The 19,150-nt window shown below is 40.0% G+C and overlaps 1 protein-coding gene across 1 annotated transcript; it reads left to right on the plus strand.

Annotated features, from left to right (window-relative positions):
- The first annotated feature begins 2,151 nt into the window (after positions 1 to 2,151).
- Positions 2,152 to 17,705, plus strand: agpat2 (1-acylglycerol-3-phosphate O-acyltransferase 2 (lysophosphatidic acid acyltransferase, beta)). The gene is made up of 6 exons (XM_018672835.2): positions 2,152 to 2,580; positions 8,378 to 8,511; positions 12,570 to 12,745; positions 13,125 to 13,220; positions 14,760 to 14,832; positions 14,956 to 17,705. The coding sequence occupies exons 1-6, from the start codon at positions 2,405 to 2,407 to the stop codon at positions 15,111 to 15,113; spliced, it is 813 nt and encodes a 270-aa protein (XP_018528351.1). The 5' UTR covers positions 2,152 to 2,404; the 3' UTR covers positions 15,114 to 17,705.
- The last annotated feature ends 1,445 nt before the right edge of the window (positions 17,706 to 19,150 follow it).

Raw genomic sequence — 19,150 nt, forward strand, 5'->3', positions numbered from 1 at the left:
TTTTGTGCTGAACAAGCAGAAGTGAAACAGTGTGACAGGAGATTGCATTTGTGGTGAGAAAAGGGAAAAGAAAAGGAAATGGCAACTTGGATCTGCCTTTCTGTTAATTTGTCAGCTGTATTTGTCTAAATTCATGTGGACAAACCCATTTTTGCTACTACATCACCAGGTGGCTGTAGTTCTATAATCCTAAAAAATTCACAAAAATGTGTAGTAGATGTGTTGTTCCCTCACAATCACTCCCAACCAAAAACACAAACACATTCATGAGTACAAATATACCACAACTAAATGTACTATAACTACTGAAAACACACACCCACACTTCAAAAAATGATACAAACACACTCACACAGACGATAGAGGCACTCTGGCACTGGTTGCTATAACTGTGTATCTGTGGCTCATGTTTCTTCCTTTTTCTATGTTTCACATCATGTTGTGACATTTGAGTTACTAAGTAAACTTTACAAGATATTCATCACCTCACCAAAGAAAAAGTGTTTACTGTGTACCTGCACAATTAGGTATAGTCATAAAGTAGTATTAATTTCAAAATCCTATCAGAGGATCACAGCAGCACCTATACGAACAAAATCATTTGTTAAAACCATGCTGTTCTGTTACATGATGGAAATAAACAATAACTTATGTATAAAACTGTATAAATAGTGCACCCTGAAATAAATAGAAAATAATTTGCTATTAATTAATAAATCACATGTGCAGTTGGGTGCAAACACAAGCCATTTCATACAACTCAAGACATCTGTATACTTGGTACCTGCCTCTCATACAGTGAATGTTTTGTTCCAACAAATGCTGAACCTGTGGGTTGTGCTATAATATTTCAAACACACATTACACCAGTTTGTTGACTTAAACTCCACCTCAAGCACCATCCCACCATACCTGTCCAAATGCAAACTTTCTCAATTTGATGTTGACTCTCCTGATTAAAAGAAAAGTTGGTGAAATGTTTTTTTTCTCTCTCTCTGGTTTGACACTGAAGGAGGGTTAGTGCATGTCTGAAATGTGAACGCAGCTAAGTCGTTTAAGATTTAAGTGAATACAAATAAATAGATAAACGAGATGTGTTCATCCTGTATTATCTGGGATTACATTTCACACAATCTTACAGTTACAGTTTACATTGCCATCAGTTTTAAATAAACCCCCATCCACAACCATACATCTTAACTACTCCTGTTAACTTGGCAAATCACGCAGAACCACACAAGATACAATATCAGTTTGATGTAACCAAACACTGGATCATTCCTCATTATCTGTCACATGTGATATTACCAACATACTGTGTATACTGTATGCTAAGCTGGGCACATATATACAGGTAACACCCCATTTTATTAGTAGAATGGTGATGATAAAGAAGAGTATATCACAGTGTCATTGTTCCAGTCTTAAAGCATTATGTTCATACTTTCTACCACTGTCATTATTGTGATCCTGGATCTGTACAAAGAAACTTATGTATGATTTTGAAAGGGAATTATTAAAGAGTAATCTGGAAAACCTGCTTTGAGTACGAGGTTTCTTCTTCCTCCATCACATACGCTTCAGTGAATATTATCTTTTGCTGCTGTGCATATAAGTGCAAATTAGACATCCTCATTACCGCCTCTATATGAGTAGACCGGTGCCAAGTTTAAGAGTCAGCCAATGATTAGGGTAACTGCACATATTAAAACAGGATTAATGACTGATTGATCCTAATCTTCCAAATCATGTCAAGTAGAGCTCTTGGATATGGCTGAAACATGGTTAAGGCTATCGGACAGTGTCAGATTATAGCCAAGGATTGGATTATCACTGCTAATCCAATTATACAGCTGTAAAACTGGTCTTATTCTAAGGATAACCATTTGGGGAGAGTGAATCCACATAGGCTTATTATAGCAGACAAAAAATTGGATGTTTGGCCAAGCAAAACAAACATCAAGTATCTTTAAAAAACTAAACAGATTGAGGATAAAAATCACTGAATGAAACTAATACTCTGACGAGTAAAACTAATTCAATTTAATCGTATACAGGCGGGAAAGTAAACTGAACTGTTGATCTATAGTTGGTGACATTAGGCACAGGGGTCCAGCAACCGGAAATAGAAAAAATATAACCCATGACGACTTGACTCCACCTCATGATGCCATTTAGCAACAGATGAGGAGCGTTTCATGTTCATTTTGAGCACACAGAGGAGAGCATTTCCTACGATAGAGTGCCCCGGGGAGATACTTTTTGACAGTGTAATGTTTGTCAGGGTCTCGGTGCTTCGCCTCTCTCTTGCACCGTAGCTAACCACCGTGTTAGCGGCTTTCTCACCCACCCAAAAACCGCGTGTTTTACAGCTGGCACTGGTGAGTTCCTGTGGTGGATCGTTATGGATGTGCTATGGATGGTGCCGCTGCTGCTGATCCCACTCCTGATGTGGACCAGCAGCACGTTTGTTTTTTATTTCAAAAAGTGCTTTTACGTCGCATGGATGATGTGCCTGGCCCTGTTTGCGATCCCTCTGTGTATACTGAAAAGCGGGGGCAGAGACATTGAAAACATGAGGTGAGTTTGTTTGCATGATAAATGTCGCTCGTAGGCAGCGCCGTCCAACAGCTAACCAGCGTTAGCTTGTTAGCCGGCTAGCAGCAGTCTTGGTTGATATTAAACATTCAGATAAGGCTTGCTAGCAACATCACCTTTCTTATCGTAGATCCTACTCATGTTAACATAACATTACTGCAACCTCAGGCAGCTTCTAGTCTACAAATCTATCTTATATTTGAAAGAAAAACATTACAAATATTGTTAAATACTTGATGCATTTTTAATCATACATATGCTAACATTAGCCCCCTTGACTCATTGGCATAAGGGACGTGTTAGCTGGAAACAAGACTGCTAACATTAATATGTTTGTGTTTACTGCTCACCGAAAGCAAGTCAGGGCATGTTCTCATTATTCCCAACGTGACTTAAACAATGCTGGCCTCGGGTAACGATAATTAACTTCATTATATCTTCTGCAGGAATATCTGCTACCTTCCCTCCAATCAAATGTCTAGCGTTAGCTAAGTAACATGAAATAACGCTACTCACTGAATATCACAACATCACATCTCCGTTTCAGCAGAACAGGTGGAAATAACGCCAGCTAAATCAGTTTGATAATTATTATAGTTCACCTGATAGGTGTAGCATTATGCACTGAGTTGACAGTGTGCCAGTTCAAGGTACACCTCGAAATATGCAGCCCGGCACAACATCCCTGCAACAAATCCTGTCTTTATGGAGCTTAGTGTTCAGGTCAAAGTGTATGAATGAGTTCTTGAGGCCATAGTTCATGCTGGTAGTGGTGATAGTACAATATATTTAAATGTGTCTCTCGTGTCTTGCAGGCCCCTATTTACGTACAGCACATGTTAGAGGCAGGTTATCAGAAACATCTCTTAACGTCAGTGCAGTCTAGTACAGCACCTTTAATAACAACTACAACTTTCTAATGGTCAGTAATACACCATGGGTGCAGGTATGGGCTCTGTAGGAATCTCCCCTCAGCCTTACCACCAGAGGAAATATGTTATTTCATACTTGACACACACACACACACACTGACCAGGTCAACTGATACCTGTTGGGATAGAAATGTAGTGCGCCTTTATTGCAGTGGTCAATGTCCACTCTGTTGCCAGGGTTAGGTGGTGGTGGGGATTATTGTTGTTAAACATAGATGGTGAGGATGGATTGGTGGACACAAATGACTGCATTCCAGTAATTACCTTGAAGAGACAGATGCCAGATGGCAAGTTCCCCCTGATAAGATTTGGGTTACTGAATAGTTATGAGACCCATCCTCAATGCAACCTCACTTGGCCTTGATCTGTTGAGAGCAGCCCCGTCAGTTGCAACAGAAGACCTCACTGCCTCGCTGCTCTTGGAATAACTGTTTCGCAGTCATGTTAGCTGCGACGGTGGTGTCATGTTGCACCAGTGTACCATTCTGACAGCTCAAAGGTTATCGGGACCTGTTGACTGTGACAAAGTGACTGAATTGGGGTCAGACCCTGCACAGGGATTGAATAGAGTCCTGAATGCCTGATTTACTCACTAGCCAGCTCTGGCAAAAAAAAAAAAAAAAACAGCTTTGTGATTCATCAAGGACAGAGCAGTCAGTCACAGACATTTGCTGTCAGATGGTTACACAAAAAAGGCCCTGAATACTTGGTTGACTACATGCTTCACAGCTGACATAGAGGACTTAAATCTGACCTGGTAACATGCTTCTACATGTACAGTCAGCCAAAGGCATCCGTAGAACTCAAGTTACAACTGTTGTACTTGCATTTCCTGAAACAGTCTTGTTGGTTTTCAGTGTATTGTAAATGAGTCACAGAGTATCTGTCACTTATGTGAACAGCTACTTTTGGCTATGGTTCCAACATTAATTATCAGGTAGGATCTCATGGCAACAGATAAAGGACAGAGGCTTAGTTCGCTCACTCTCAATTGCTTGAGCTCAGGTTCCGTGCTGTGTAATACCTTCTAACATCAGTGGGAGACTTACCAGTGTTACTGTCAGTGGTAATGTTGCCACTCAAACCGTTCGATGACTGACCTTTAAAAGCCTACATTGTTAAAACTACCCATTTTCCTGTCCATGGCTTTCTGAATGAATTTATCGTCTGCTGTGTTATTGTGATCCTGTGACCATGCCTCTGTCCTGAACAGCCCTCTGACCTTTAGCGTCCGAATTAGCTTTGGCACTGGTATCTCTGTTTGTTGTACGGATAACAGGTCAGACTCACCTTTTATCTGTGAGCAGCCAGGTTGCATGGAACCTATGCTGGTGTCAGATCAACCAAACTGGCTCTGTAGGTTCAAAGGGAACTTATTTAGAGACTGATAATGGAATGAACTTGAGGAAAAGCTTAGTGGAGTGGCCATAAAAAGAATCCAACCAAGGCCGTTTCATTCCCCTTGAACAATCTGACAATTGCTGCAACGCTGGCTGAGTCATTGCATAACCAGTGGCTTTTACACTAGACTGAGTATGTTATCACTGTACCTCTGTGTTAAAGATAACCACGCAACTGTATTCTGGTTTAAAGGTTAAATTATTTTACTACAGTGAGACAATCAAGCGTATGTGTGCAAGCTTAGCTTAAAGTGAGACAGTAGTGTGGGATGATGGAATTAGGTAGAGTCACATGGTAATGAAAAGAGGTGATGGGTCAAGCACTTTCTCATGTATTTGATTATGAAAACATGGTGAGCTTTTTCATATAGAAGCCAAACCAGTACATGATCAATCGGACAGGTTTGGTAATCAAGTCGGTCCAGCTTTACTGCTCAGATCAACATTTGTTGGTACTCCAGTTAATGCAGCTTTACAGTCAACTGCATTGGTAATTGTATACATAAATAGACCAGTTTTAGGGATTTTTTAGACCAGTTTTTGACCTACTATCTCTGCTAGCTGTTGACTCTTAGCAGTTGTAGATCAGTGAAAAGAATATGAATCCAGAGAGTATGAATTGGTCAGGTCACTATTAGACTAGGCTAAATCCTCTGAGCTGCTCCTTCATGGGACATTGTTTCAGCAACATCAGAACAAGATTTAAATATCATCAGTTAAAGAAGAATCTATGAGAAATCTGCTCATTTGTGACCAATCAGACTCATGTAAGAAAGACAGAGGCAAATAAGACAGCAGTTCCCTGCTCCCCTTGTTTACAGCTAACAACAGTTCAGCTGTCTTTCCAAAACAGTGTTTATGTCCAGTAAATGCCCTCTGTGGCCTTTCCTCTATCCTCAGTGAATGGGTAAAAAGATAATCAGCTCTGGCGTCAGGGTGAAATAAAGACTCTTAAAATGTACTAAGTGGCTTTGCTGGTTTTAAACTTGTAATTATTGTGAGCCAAACCACACAGAATTACCACAGCCTTGATCATTTCCTTTTTTGTGGATTGAGATATTGAAAATGATGATTAGTAATGTGTTATTATTTTCAAGGGGTAGTGGCATGCATTGTGTGCTTAAGTTGGAAATTTTCAAAATTTTTACAAAGTGGCTTCCAACATAACAAATGTAAAGCAAAGAGTGAAGCTGCAATGTACAGCATTGTTATTGAATAAGTGTCAGGGGAAAAAAACACCCAAATGACAAGGAGATTGGGGCATACTAGGATAGCAAGCGAGTTTTCAAGGGGATATGATTCACTGATGAGCAGGGGACATGAGGTATTTTTCTGAAGTGATGATTTCTCCGGCTGAGACAGAAGATGGGGAGTGACTCTGCTGTTTTCCCTGAGAGGGAAGGTCATTCAAGTTGGTGGTGTAACAGAAGCCAGTTTTGGTGTGTTGCACAGGAAAAGCAGCTAGTTTGTTACACAAAATTTGTGGTTCAATTTTGCATGGGAAAATTCTTGCCCTGCAGATTTGGACACTACGCTGCTGTTTTATTGTTTTATCAATGTGCGTGCTTATTATTTGATCCCTGACAGACGTGCTCAGAGTTTGTATGCATCCTTAATCAGTGTTTATTTACTACATTTCTTTTTTGCTTCCTGATCATGCACAAATTATGTAAGTGACCTGTGCCATTTGAGACTCTATACACTTGCAGGATGGACCTATAAGGCAGTCACTGGTGTGGAATCTGTAATCATTTGCTGCCTTGTATAATGTGGATGTTAATCAGATGCAGACTGCAAACATAAATTTGCACAGATTTGCAATGCATTCTACATTTATGCATTTCTGACTGGTGTTACTTCTCCTTTTCTCAAAGTTTAAATGGTCCTTCATAGATAAATCTACAGATATATTCATATTTGCTTAAAGCGTTGTGTGGATTTTCAATGACTTACATTTTGTTGCTACCACACTACTGCCTTTGGCTCCAAGAGGGAAAAGAGTGAAACCCTGGTGAAACCACAATCAAATGATGATCAGATAATGGCTAGGAATGGAGAGTTAAGTAGCTGATTGTAGTGTTGGCTTTTCAGCCTTACACGCCAACAGCTACATTTTAGATTTGCAGCCATACTTGATGTAATTGAGGTGAGACAGTATAGTGGTTGAGGACAAGGTAGACTTTTGAAAGTGTTATAGGGGACAAGGAGAAAATGTCATGTACGCAAGTGCAGGCATTTACAAAGGATGGGATTAAATCTTTAACCTTGAAGACAGACGCAGTGATTCATGATAAAGGATCTTAAAAGCATGTATCGTGCGTGATAGGTTTGTGACATGGGTCTCACCCTGGAGCTGCTTGTTTAGAATCACAAATAAAAGTTTTCCTATTCGGGGCAGAGGTCACCTCAGGTATGTCTTAACAGAGTTCAGAGATCTTATCTTCTCTGTCTCTGCAAAGGTTGAGTTCAAAAGATAAACCCTGATCAGAGAAGGTGTAAACAGTGCTGTTGATATTGTGAAAGTTTTGTTTTGGTTCTTTAAATTTTTAAGAAATTGTAAAACTTTAACCTAATTGCAGATCTCAAATCTTAACTAACTAACTTGATGTTAACACCGCACACTACACTGCTTGGCTCCAGAAAGTTAGTAAATGGCTTGACAACAGCCTTTAATGTGTGTATGTGTGTGTGAGTGTGTTTTTTTTAATGTAGTGTTTGTAGAAGGGGCTGTAGATGACCTCCTTCACCCCTCTTTCAAAGTACCAGTCTTCCCTATTTTAAATATTGTTGTCATTGAAGGAATATCCTTGTCCATCAGGTGTGGGTACACTGAGGAGTGTTTTGAGCCATGTGTTTGGTTGTTTAGCTTCATCGATGTATAGATTTGTGCATTCCTCACTGCATTGGACTTTGTGTATTATGCTTCTTTAGGTATGCAGTCTTTTGGATGTACAAGTTTTTGTGTGAGTTGCAGGGATGTGGTGGCTCTGTGTGGCTTTGACATTGGTATAAAATATGTGTAATATAAATAGGTGTGAAATAAATAAAGCATATTAATTTCTTTTCCAGTGTCAGTGGCACACAGGCAGATGGTAGGACACACTTTCTCAAAGCTTATTGGAGCGTTGTCCTTACTACAGGCAATTATTTAACCAACCAAGAAACAAACAAAACTAATGTCTGTAATGTTGCACATGTAAATCTACCAGATGTCCTGCACTTTTAAGACAGCCATGATTAAACTGCCTAATTATGGTCAAATTAAAAATATTTGAGCTGGCATTCTCACAATGTAAGGTAATAGTACTTAACAGGCTTTATGCATCCCACTGTTACTGTGAACCTTTCCAACCAGGGTTCTGGTTAATAATATGTAACCCAATGATCTCACAGGACTGAACAGTAACCTTTTATGCTCAAGACTGTAATTAACCTCTTCCCCCTCAGGATTATCCGCTTCCTGGTTCGTCATGTGAAGTATTTCCTGGGTCTTCGATTTGAAGTGAGCGGGTGGGAACATCTGCAGACAGAGGGACCCTATGTCATCATCTCCAACCACCAGAGCTCCCTGGATGTTTTGGGTGGGTACTATATTACTGTATGGACTTTGTTTTTCTTGTGTTGAGTCTATGCTTCAGCTTACCGGATCTGAAATGAAACAGTAACTTTGAGTTTTATGTTTTGGCTTCATTTTTAGCATATTAACATCCAGCTATTGTTTATGCTGTATGCAAAGCTGAAGTCAACTATTTTAAATTGGATGTAAAACTGCCAATATTAGAACTTGAAGAAGTGTCATTGTCATTTTTGCTTAAAAGTGAGTGAAACTGTGTTGAGAGGTTAGTAAATGCAGTCGGTCTCAACCATTTTTCAAAACTGGCTGAAATATTTTGTTGGATGATGAGCAATGATGCAAGATGGTTACGCAGATGGCAGCTTTTCCCCAGCAGTTTGTGTTTATCTCTCGTCTTCAGCGACTCAAATAAGATTAGATTTACCACAGAAGATGTGTTGTACATTCAGAAGTTCAGCCTGAGCTGAGGCAATTTGACACCAGATTTGACACACTCAGGGAGTTTTCTGGACATTTCATTGATGTAGCCGCAGTCATCTGCAGTAGATGCAAGAGTCACAGATTGGAGAAAGCGTACCATTACACTGGTTTAACTCTGACTTTGGTGGGATTCCTGAATTTGCTCTAAGTGTACATGTGGCGACTCTCCACTCCCTGGCCAATAAAACGGACAAGCTGCTGCTGCTCAATGGAACTAACAAGGATTATTCACCCACTGCTGCTCAGTGCTTCATGGAAACCCAGCTTGGTGAATCTTTCCACGACAGTTTACATATAAGAGCTACCAAAGAGAACAAGAAGAGGGAGAGTGTGCTTTTCTAAGAATGAATGCTGATGTGCTGGATGTCACACGGTGAAAGGGTTTTTTTCATTTTTACATCCTGCCTGAAGCCTGTATGAGCAGGATGCTACACACCTGACTGACCAGGCAGTCAGCACAGACAATGTCTACACCCCCTTGTTAGATAAGTGACTGTGGTCACCGCTGACAAATGACCAATGAGGAAAAGCTGGAAGTACAGTCTTGCTTTGTGTGCGCTGATTGCTGACCTGGATGAGCTCACTGACACTCTGACACTGGAAACCAGCCCCTCACACTGTCGACAACAAACAACGTTCCAATGACCTGAATGTATTTTACTGTAGTGTTGACCCCAGACTACTGGTCTACTACTAATGGACATAAACAAATGGACTGTCAACACTGCTAAAGACATCACTGGTGACACTCTGCTCACCCTCAAAGACTGAATACCTGTCCTGACTCAGTGAGGGCAGGTCAGCACAGAACCCTCACAACTTATATGAACCAAATGTTAAAGCTTGTCAGGTTAATCTCATCCAAACTTCTCGGAAGAACCACTTTTCATGGTTTCGGTTGCTAAAGCAGATTGCAGGGATGTAAAACGTACTGTCGTCCAAGTCAGACCCCAAATGACCAACAGAACATTTAGCCACCCCAAAACTGATGTGACACAACAGGTAAACATTGGCCACTGCCATCAGTGTGTCATCTTACTTAGGCGATAGGCTGATGGCAGTCAACAAGGTTGATATTGGCATCCCCAGCAGATTATGGTAAAGGTTAGGGAATAGTCCTGCTAGAACTGGGACAAATGTAACATTATCCCAGCTTTGTGCTGCCAAAAGGAGAATGGCTTGCAGCACAGCACCTCAGAAATTATTTAAACATTATATTTAATAGTTTTGATTTGGCACAGAAGCTCATAAAAGGCATTCATCAATATGTACACCAATAAAAAAATCATACATCACCGGCCTCACAGGACCCAGTCTGAGCCAGTAAATTTATGACCAGCTTTTATCCACCATTTAAAATTGGTGTAGATTTAATAAGAGCGTGTTGTAGCAAGGTTTTGATTCTTGTTTCATCTCACTTTTGTCTTTGATTTTGCATGTGTGGGCATGTCTTCTAACATCACATCATTCTCCTCGGTCCTAAATCTCATTGTCGAGGACACTAATTTAGCGGAGGTATGTTTTTCTCTCCATCAGTGCCTGGGAGAGAGTGTTTTTCAGCGCCAGTGAGTGATGAGGCCAGGCTCGAGGCCAGGGTAGTGACAGCAGGGGGAGAGCTAGGCACCTAATTAGTGCTGAGGAAACTCAGCATGAGTCTGATTTGGCGTCCAAGTTGCCATGCCAACAGCTACACCCAGCCATTAATAGCTGCTCATCCTAGAGCTGTGAGTGATAAAACTGTTTGGAGCTAAAATCCTCACCTCACCTCCACAGCTAGAGCTAAGTTTAAAGCACTCTTTATCTTAATGTGTAGTCTTCTGTGTAGGTTCTGTTTGCTCTGCTTTTATCACCTTAGTACAGACAGGGTTAGGGTTAGGGTTAGTTACTTATCCTTCTGTTTGCTATCCTTGATGTCACAGACTTTGACTTCCTTTCTCTCATACTGTGTGTGTGTGTTTTACATCTTGCATTGCTCTGTCGTCAGAACCAGCAGCCTTTGTGTGAAGGTTGATCAAACATGTCTGATTTCATAATGTAAGCGCTACTCACAGAGATAACTTTCATCAGTAAACTTTATACTTAATGAGCTTGACAAGGCCACGATGGATGTGATGATAAGACCAAAGTTCATCCCAGACCGACCTTATTGGATTTAGCCAATAGTGTTGCTACTGTACAACGGGGAGCCAGCTGTTGACCCACCCCTTGGGAGACACCATAGTTTTTTAAACTTCAGTTGTATAGCTCTGTCTCGCATAGTGCCTGGATTATATGATGGAAAAGATGAGTCTAATCTATTGATACATACACATACAGCCTCTATGGGTGTGACTAGGTAAACCAAAGGCAGTTTAATGCAACAGCCATTAAATAAATCCTCCATTCATGAAGGTTAGAATGTTCAGGTTTTATTGACACTATTTCAGAGAGGTCATTTTTGAGGCTGTAGTTAAAATGTTTCATTATGAGAGATGTTTCTATGATGTCCTCTACCTTTATTGATATAAATTGGTTGGACATAATATTAGAAACACCTCTCAGTATGATGCAACGTAATTTAACAGCACCACAAACTACAGCTTGTTAAATAACCATAGAGTTGAATCAACGGCTCATTAAAACGGGTCCAAACAAAAACTACATTATAAACTTCATCATAGGATTTATTGCAGAGTTGCTGTATGAGACAGCATTATTTTTAGCTAGTTGTTGTGTGTAATCTTAGTGTATATCAGTCGTATGAAAGTTGCATCTTGCCTTGTAAGCTTAGCAGTGGGTGGGAAACGGTTAAAGGATAACAGTAAGAATTTAACATCTGGAGCTTTCATACATGAGACTCCTGTTCTTTGTCAAGTCAGTAAAGAGGAGGTTTTTTTTTTAGCTGTGTACTCAAAATGAAATTACTGGTAAAGATGCTCACAGACTATAATAGCACATGTAGTCCTTTATCAGTCTGTTCCTTGATCATTTCAGTAATCATGTCAACACAAAACTGCTGTAATGGGACATTCCCATCAGGAGTTCACACGGACATCGACACTACTGAGTTTTACCATTCCTCTGTGTGTATCTGTTTTCTGTTGCACTGGTGCTCCTAAAATCAAAGTTTGGAGCAACCTTTACCTGTTTCTCTCAGTGGAAAATGCTTTATATCTAGAGAGGGAAATGTTGGAAAAAAAAAAAAAAAAACCAAAACAGTTCTTTTGTAATCAAGGCTTGATTTGATGGCCAATGATAACACATACAAACTGGCTGTTGGGATAGACAGGGGTTACGTGATAAAAAAATTGGCCAACATCTTGCACAAGAATGTTTTATTAATGTGAACACAATTATTTGCTTATCATTCATCTTTTGGTCTGAATTGTTCTTATGTTTGCTTTTGAAATTCCATCAGAATTTTGTAATTTAATCTCAACAAATATTTCAAATGCTCAATTCTATACTTCTCTACCTGTGTAGAAGATGAACCAGGGAGAGAATATGAGATTTCTCTAATCCTGTTTGGGCCTGTAGAGCACAGTAGCTCAGACTGTCATAGTGTTAAAATTCAGATGACTGACTGTGTATTTCTTTCTTCCTCAGGTCTGATGGAGATCTTACCAGACCGCTGCACCATGATTGCCAAGAAGGAGCTGATCTACGCGGGCACAGTCGGCCTCATCTGCTGGCTGGGTGGCATCGTCTTTATCAACCGCAAGAAGACCAGCGACGCCAAGAGTGTCATGGCTGGCGCTGCCAAAACCATGTTGGACGACCAGGTAATCAGCCTCTTGTCAAAACAGGATACAGTTTTATCAGTGATGATGGAGGAATCAAAAGACTTTACAGTTTGAATTTTTATTTCCAATCTAAATTCATATTTTACATGTATTTTTATTTACAAATGTATCCGCCTGGTTAGGTATCTTAAGGTTTAGAACAACTCACTCTCAGTACTCTGTTAAATTATGGGAAGCATGAGCTTTAGTTTTTAAGGGTACAATATATATAAATTATATAAATTTGTCGCTGAGTTATTTGTGATTTTTATTTTAGTATTTAATATGTCACAAAGTTTACATTTAGGAGACACTGGGGATGATGTAGGATGAATAAATCTATGTTCTTCCTTTCACCCTTGCCCTTTGACCCTCACAGATTCGTCTGTGGGTGTTCCCAGAGGGAACGCGAAACCAGAGAGGCGACCTGCTGCCCTTTAAAAAAGGCGCTTTCCACCTGGCAGTGCAGGCCCAAGTAAGCTCTTTTTGTCTGATCTCTTTTTGGGTGTCTTCATACTGAGTAGAATGAGTTTAAGCTGCCCTATCTATATCCCAACTGTACATGTGAATTAAGTCGATTACATGTATTGTAATTGTACACCCTCGTCCTCTTCCGCTCCTGATACTGGCTGTACTCCAGGAAACTTGTGCCAGCTTTTGTTTCCTGAAAGAGTGAGGGGTCATGTTGCCAGCTTTGTGCTGCTTCTAGACACATGGGGGAGCTAGCAACCTTACATGGCACAAGGCAACAGTATGATTTCACCATATTCAATATTCAAATAATGGTATGTACAGACACTGCTGAATCAGCCAGACTTATTAGCCAGGAATGCTTTGAAATGGTCAAAATAGTTTGGTCTGTTTTTCCCCAGATTTGTTTGTCAGCACTTTCATCCTGACAGCTCTGTTTCGGTCCTCTCTGAAAATTGATGTTCGTTTTATTCCCCAACTCCTCACACCAGATTATTGGGGGGGGGGCAGATGGAGCTCCCAACACAGAATGACTCCAGAATAATTGACAGCTCAACTTTTTGTGTTTATGGGCCTTATCTCTGCATGCATGCAGGAGGTCTCTGTTCTTAGGTGGATGTTTTGTATCGCACACTCAGGGTCAGACAGGTGGAATGAATTAAAAAACACTGTCAAATAAGATCTGTCCAGAAACTGAAACTTAGCTCACCCCAGGCAGAACTGTTGTGGTGTGTGTATGTGTGTGTGTGTGTGTGTGTGAGCCCATTTTGTTGTAACTTGCTGCTAAAGATTAATATCAGTTTGGTTCAGATATGCACTGGGGCTACAAAAATAAAGCCCTGCTGCTCCTCATTAGCAAACACATTAACTTTTTCTATAGGAGGGAGTCTGTTGGCTCAGCTGTGCAGAACCTGCTCATATGTTATACAAATAGTGTTTGAATGTTAACAGGAGTACTTGATTTGGATTTGTTGTGTATGTGTTGAAGCGTTGGCTTGAAGTGGCAGAATAAGCTAATTTGAGGTCTGGAGTACACAATCTGTTTTGTTTTTTTTGTTTTTTTTCCTGTTGGCTTCGCTTTACACTTGAGACTGTTTCTGTGTGAACATAGACTATTTCAATCTCTGTGCGTTTGACTCTGCTGAGTTATTGCGCAGCCTTTTCCATTTGTACCCAGCCGGCCCGATTGAGTGGAAGCAGGACAGCCCCCAGGGGGAGCCACGTTTGGCTCAGCCAGTCCTGTTGAAGGGCCACTCGAGGCCTCGAGAGAGCAACTCGGCCTCTATTAGTAGCAGTGGAAGAGATGGAGACTGCTTGTGTCGTGGTGATTTTGTGTGTGTGTGTGTGTGTGTGTGTGTGTGAGAGAGAATGTGATATTGGTTCAGTGAAGCATTTCTGCCTGTATTTTTCTCATCTTATGACTTGTTTAGGAAAAAGAAAACGGTCAAATATTAAGTTTAGGAGTCAGATTTAGAAAGTAATTCAGAAAGCGATAATATTTAGAGATTGTGTGTTAAATCCTCTTTTTGTTCTTGTCTTCCAGGCACCCATCATACCTGTCGTTTTCTCCTCCTACAGCAACTTCTACCTACGAAAAGAAAAGCAGTTCAAATCAGGTAACCCAGCATGACTGTCCTCACGTTTTTTTATTTATTGTGTATGACTAATCCACATCTGTATGCAAACAGCTACTTGATGTTCTGTGAGACTCCTGACAGTAAAGTTTTGTCTCTCCTCAGGGACCATCAGATTGAAGATCCTTCCAAAGATCGAGACAAAGGGGATGACGTCGGAGGATGTGTCTTCCCTCTCTGACAAATCCTTCAACGTGATGCGCTCCGCCTTCCTGGAAATTTCTGACTCCGTAACCCAGAGCAACGGGCCCTTGAGGCACTGAACATTTACCATACTCTGCCGCCTCTCTTTCTCCTATGTCTGAGACCCATTCCTCCCTGCCCCCGAGACCTCCCCGCTCCCCCCTCCCCCTGCCACCCACCTACCCTGCCCCTCCAGGTTGTCCCATTACCTGGCCAGGAAACAACATGACACAGGTTCTCTTGTCATGAAGTCTCTTCTTGTCTAGTTGACGCCTGGTCCAGTCCGCCTCTGGCCTGACCATACAGCACAGTCAGTCCCGACCCTCACCGTGCCAGCAGCGCTGCTCTGCACGCCGTGAGCGGAGTGACGGACGGCAAGCCGAACAGTATGGATGTGTGTTGTTCTTCATGCATGCCTTTTGGATGGCTCTGTCCACCTTCAACCTTGCTTTGTTCTCTGGCTTTGGAAGCCTGGTTTTATTATTGTCTTACTTTATTGCCATTTTTTCCCTTTTTTCCTCCTTTTGCTTCTGTTTGGCAGATAAACCTTGGCATTTTCTCTTTTCTGTTCATAAATGTCAGTAGGTATTTATGCGTTTCTCATGCTGCCTTTGTTTATAGTTATCTTTGGACACGCACACACATTCAATGTAGCCCATCTCCTTCATTCCTTCCTTTCCTTTTTAGTGTGCTCTCCCCCTTTCTGCATTCCAGTCTCTTGCCTAAAGACAAAAGGAGCGGGGTCTCCACGAGCAGTGGAGTGCGTGGAGGTGAGAGGTCGACACCGGTTGACCGTGGACTTCTTTAGTTCTGTCGCTACGAATTCAACTCTGTATCCTTATTGGCTCCTCAACTCTTATGACCAATAGCTCCATGACATACTTCATGATGTCAAAAAGCAAGGAATTCAAGGTTACAAGATGCAGTGTATAACAATAGCACCCATCTGTACTGAATTACTGGACTTCAGTGGACTGATTGGTTTTCAGTGTTGTGCATTGTAGATGTACCATTGTGCTTTCTTTCAGTTTTTCTCTCCAAAAGATTAGGAATAACCTGCGTGCAGCATCAAGCAGCAAGTGTCTTCTGGCTGTATTCTGTATTTTTGCTCTCTATTTATTTCCATGTTGGATAATCTTGATGTTTTGTTTTTTGTTTTTTTTTTTTAAGAAGCAATCACAGGTTTTTGCTCCTCAGAAGGAACTCACAAGTGAACCTATTTAAGATGTGTCAAAAAAAAGGTGATTTCATAAAGTGCAATGTCCAACTGTTTTAACATTACTGTTCCAAAGTGCAAGCCACCTGCTGTGCCATGACAAAGTATTTTACAGGAAGTTTCCAATGTTAGCCCATTTACTGATTCACAACGACCTGCTTTATAAGTCATCTGCTGACTGATTGCCCTTTACCAATGATATAAGGTGTTTCTTGCAGTAAAGAAGAGAGTACAACTTGTGTAGAATAATTGAATTATTTAGATCTCAAGACTATATATGTTTTGATGAATGTGAAGATTCACTAATAAACTAACAGTCCCCACTTACTACATCTACATCAGAAGAGTTTAATGAATTAAAAATGTATTTTTGTTAATTGGAAATGTGAAGGATTGTCTCTGTTTTTTATGAATATGAAAGTGAATAACCTTGTTTTAGTTGTGGTGATCCGATTCAGTTATTCCCTAACCTCAGAGAGAATATTAGACTATTTAAAAAAGTTGTGAAAATTTTGGCCTTAAGTTTGATTGGTGGTGGTTGTTGCACTTTGGATTGTTCAGCTTGTTTGCTTATGATCAGTTTTTGTTTTGTAATTTGTACAAAGAGTGACTGAACCAGATATGACTGACTGATCTGCTTTTTTTAGTTTACATCCAGGTCTTAAATTTCACATTACTCACTGCCTTTACACTGTTTGCAAAATCCCTATGCCACTTTTGCCCATCAAGCACCATCTGCGAATGTAATTCAGCATTCAGGATATTTGTGTACTACCAATCACATCTTACGGTTTTATTTTTTTTAAGTTATTATTTTAAAGTGGGCTGTTGTCTTATACAGTTGGTATCATCCAGTAGATGTATTTATTTGAGCATTAAATTCAAATTTAGACTGACTTGTTGACCTTTTGCGATCATCTTGTGAATGGATTTAACAGTACTTTGGTACTAAGCCTGTACACTGCTGTTCATATCATACTGATAACCTGCTGGACCCTCAGCTTTATGTATGTGAAAGCCAGGGTTTCATTTATGTTCAAGGCTGGTATGGAATATACGCCCCTACTAATAATAACTGATCAGATTCTGTATTTTAATATATTTATTGACTTTTTTCTTAACTGTAAGAGCAGATTTAACCTTTGCAGCAAGTGGTTTGAATGTCAAAAAAGTACTTTACCAAATTGGTTTCTTCCAAAATATGTGAACTATACCATATAAATTTTGCTAATGGAGTGTTTTATCCATTAACTTCCTGTTCATTTCTTGGTTATTTTGTAATACAAATGTGTGATTTGTAAGCTTTATGTTATGAGCTTGAACTGGTGGCTAACAGGCTCTGCAATAACCCTGCTGGATGATTTTCTTTTTCAGGCAGTCGTTTACAAACTAATATGTAAGATATTGGAAAAGATTCAAAGTATTCTGAACCTTAATAAAGCACTTTTCATGCTGAGTTTGGGTGGAAAAATAAAAAGGACTTCAACTTTTCTCTGATTTTTCACCAAAGCTATTAAAGTGTAATTGGTGGTAGCTTTAGATGGAGATGGGAAACAGAGCTGACATCCTGCAGAGCCTTGTATGTGTGTGGTCCCCCCACTGTATATGTGTGTAAATATGCACACATGGTATAGACGCCCATTATAGTATCTGGTTCATATTGATGATGTAGAGTTCTTGATTTCACCTATTCTGGGTAGACGTGAATGCCTTGCAAAAGAATAAATAAAAATTCATTCTTTTTTTTCTTACGTTTTTGTGCATTGAAATGCCTGCTTTGCTTTCCACTGTGATTTATACTAAAGACGGTGATGGAAAGACATACGTTTGTTCAAGTGCTCCACTTATGTACAGTATAGATGTACTTTATTGGAGCAGTTTCATTTTCAGTTTCTTATACTCTATGTCATTTCAGAGTAAAATAGTTTATTTTTTTGCTGCTAGATTAAAGCAACAATATGTAACTTTACTGAGCAACAGCACCCTCTACAGCCACAAGTGCTCATTAATTCTGCTGGGCTCAGAGTCTGAGTTGTTAAGTGGTTTGCATGCACAGAAAACAAAGTCCACCAAACTCTTTTTATAATTCTTGATATTTTCAAAGTTTCCTCGCTGGACATCAGAGATAAACGCTTTTTAGCTGATCTACAGTTTGGTCTTATTCTTTAACTTGCTGGACATGATTCTGGCAGTTTAAAATGCTGACTAGATCATACCCGCTCACCGAAGTTACACATTGCAAGACGAGGTGTCCAGGGTGAGCAGTGGGAGTGCTAGAGGCACAATTCTCCCTATTATAAGTCAGCGTACCATCAAATTGATTCTGAGGCTGTTACTTAAAAGATAAAATAGTTACATAATGTTGCTCTAACTTTTGTGCATACTCCTAACACTGTGAAAGTCTTCACCTTACCAAGTAATTTGAGTCGAAAAAGTTTTATTTTCTTAAAACAAGTGAAGAAAATCTGCCTTTGCAGTGAGATAAATAATATGTTTAATAGGAGTCTGCTAGTTTTATAAATCTTCAGGTACAAGGTGACATTTTTCTTCATTTTAAAGCAGCGTTTCCTTATTCTGTCTTCTTTCAAGCTGATCAGTAGGCTGGCTGATTTTTGACTTATATTAACAAGAAACAATATGATTATCATATAAAATTGTACAAAAATGTAATAATGTTATATATTAAAACACTACGAAAAGGACTGTTCTGCATAATGAAGATTTTTACTTTTTACCCCCCCTTTGATAAACTGGCGATTTGGCCAGTGTGAACCCTGCTTCTCTGTTTCTCTTATCAGTATAGATAATGGATGGATGGATACTTGAATTACATTTAGCTGATAATACTTAAGCACTTTGAATGTAGGACTTTAACTAATGGAGTACTTTCACACTGCAGTA

This window comes from Lates calcarifer, linkage group LG9 (assembly GCF_001640805.2).
Source record: "Lates calcarifer isolate ASB-BC8 linkage group LG9, TLL_Latcal_v3, whole genome shotgun sequence".
Lineage (NCBI taxonomy): Eukaryota > Metazoa > Chordata > Actinopteri > Centropomidae > Lates > Lates calcarifer.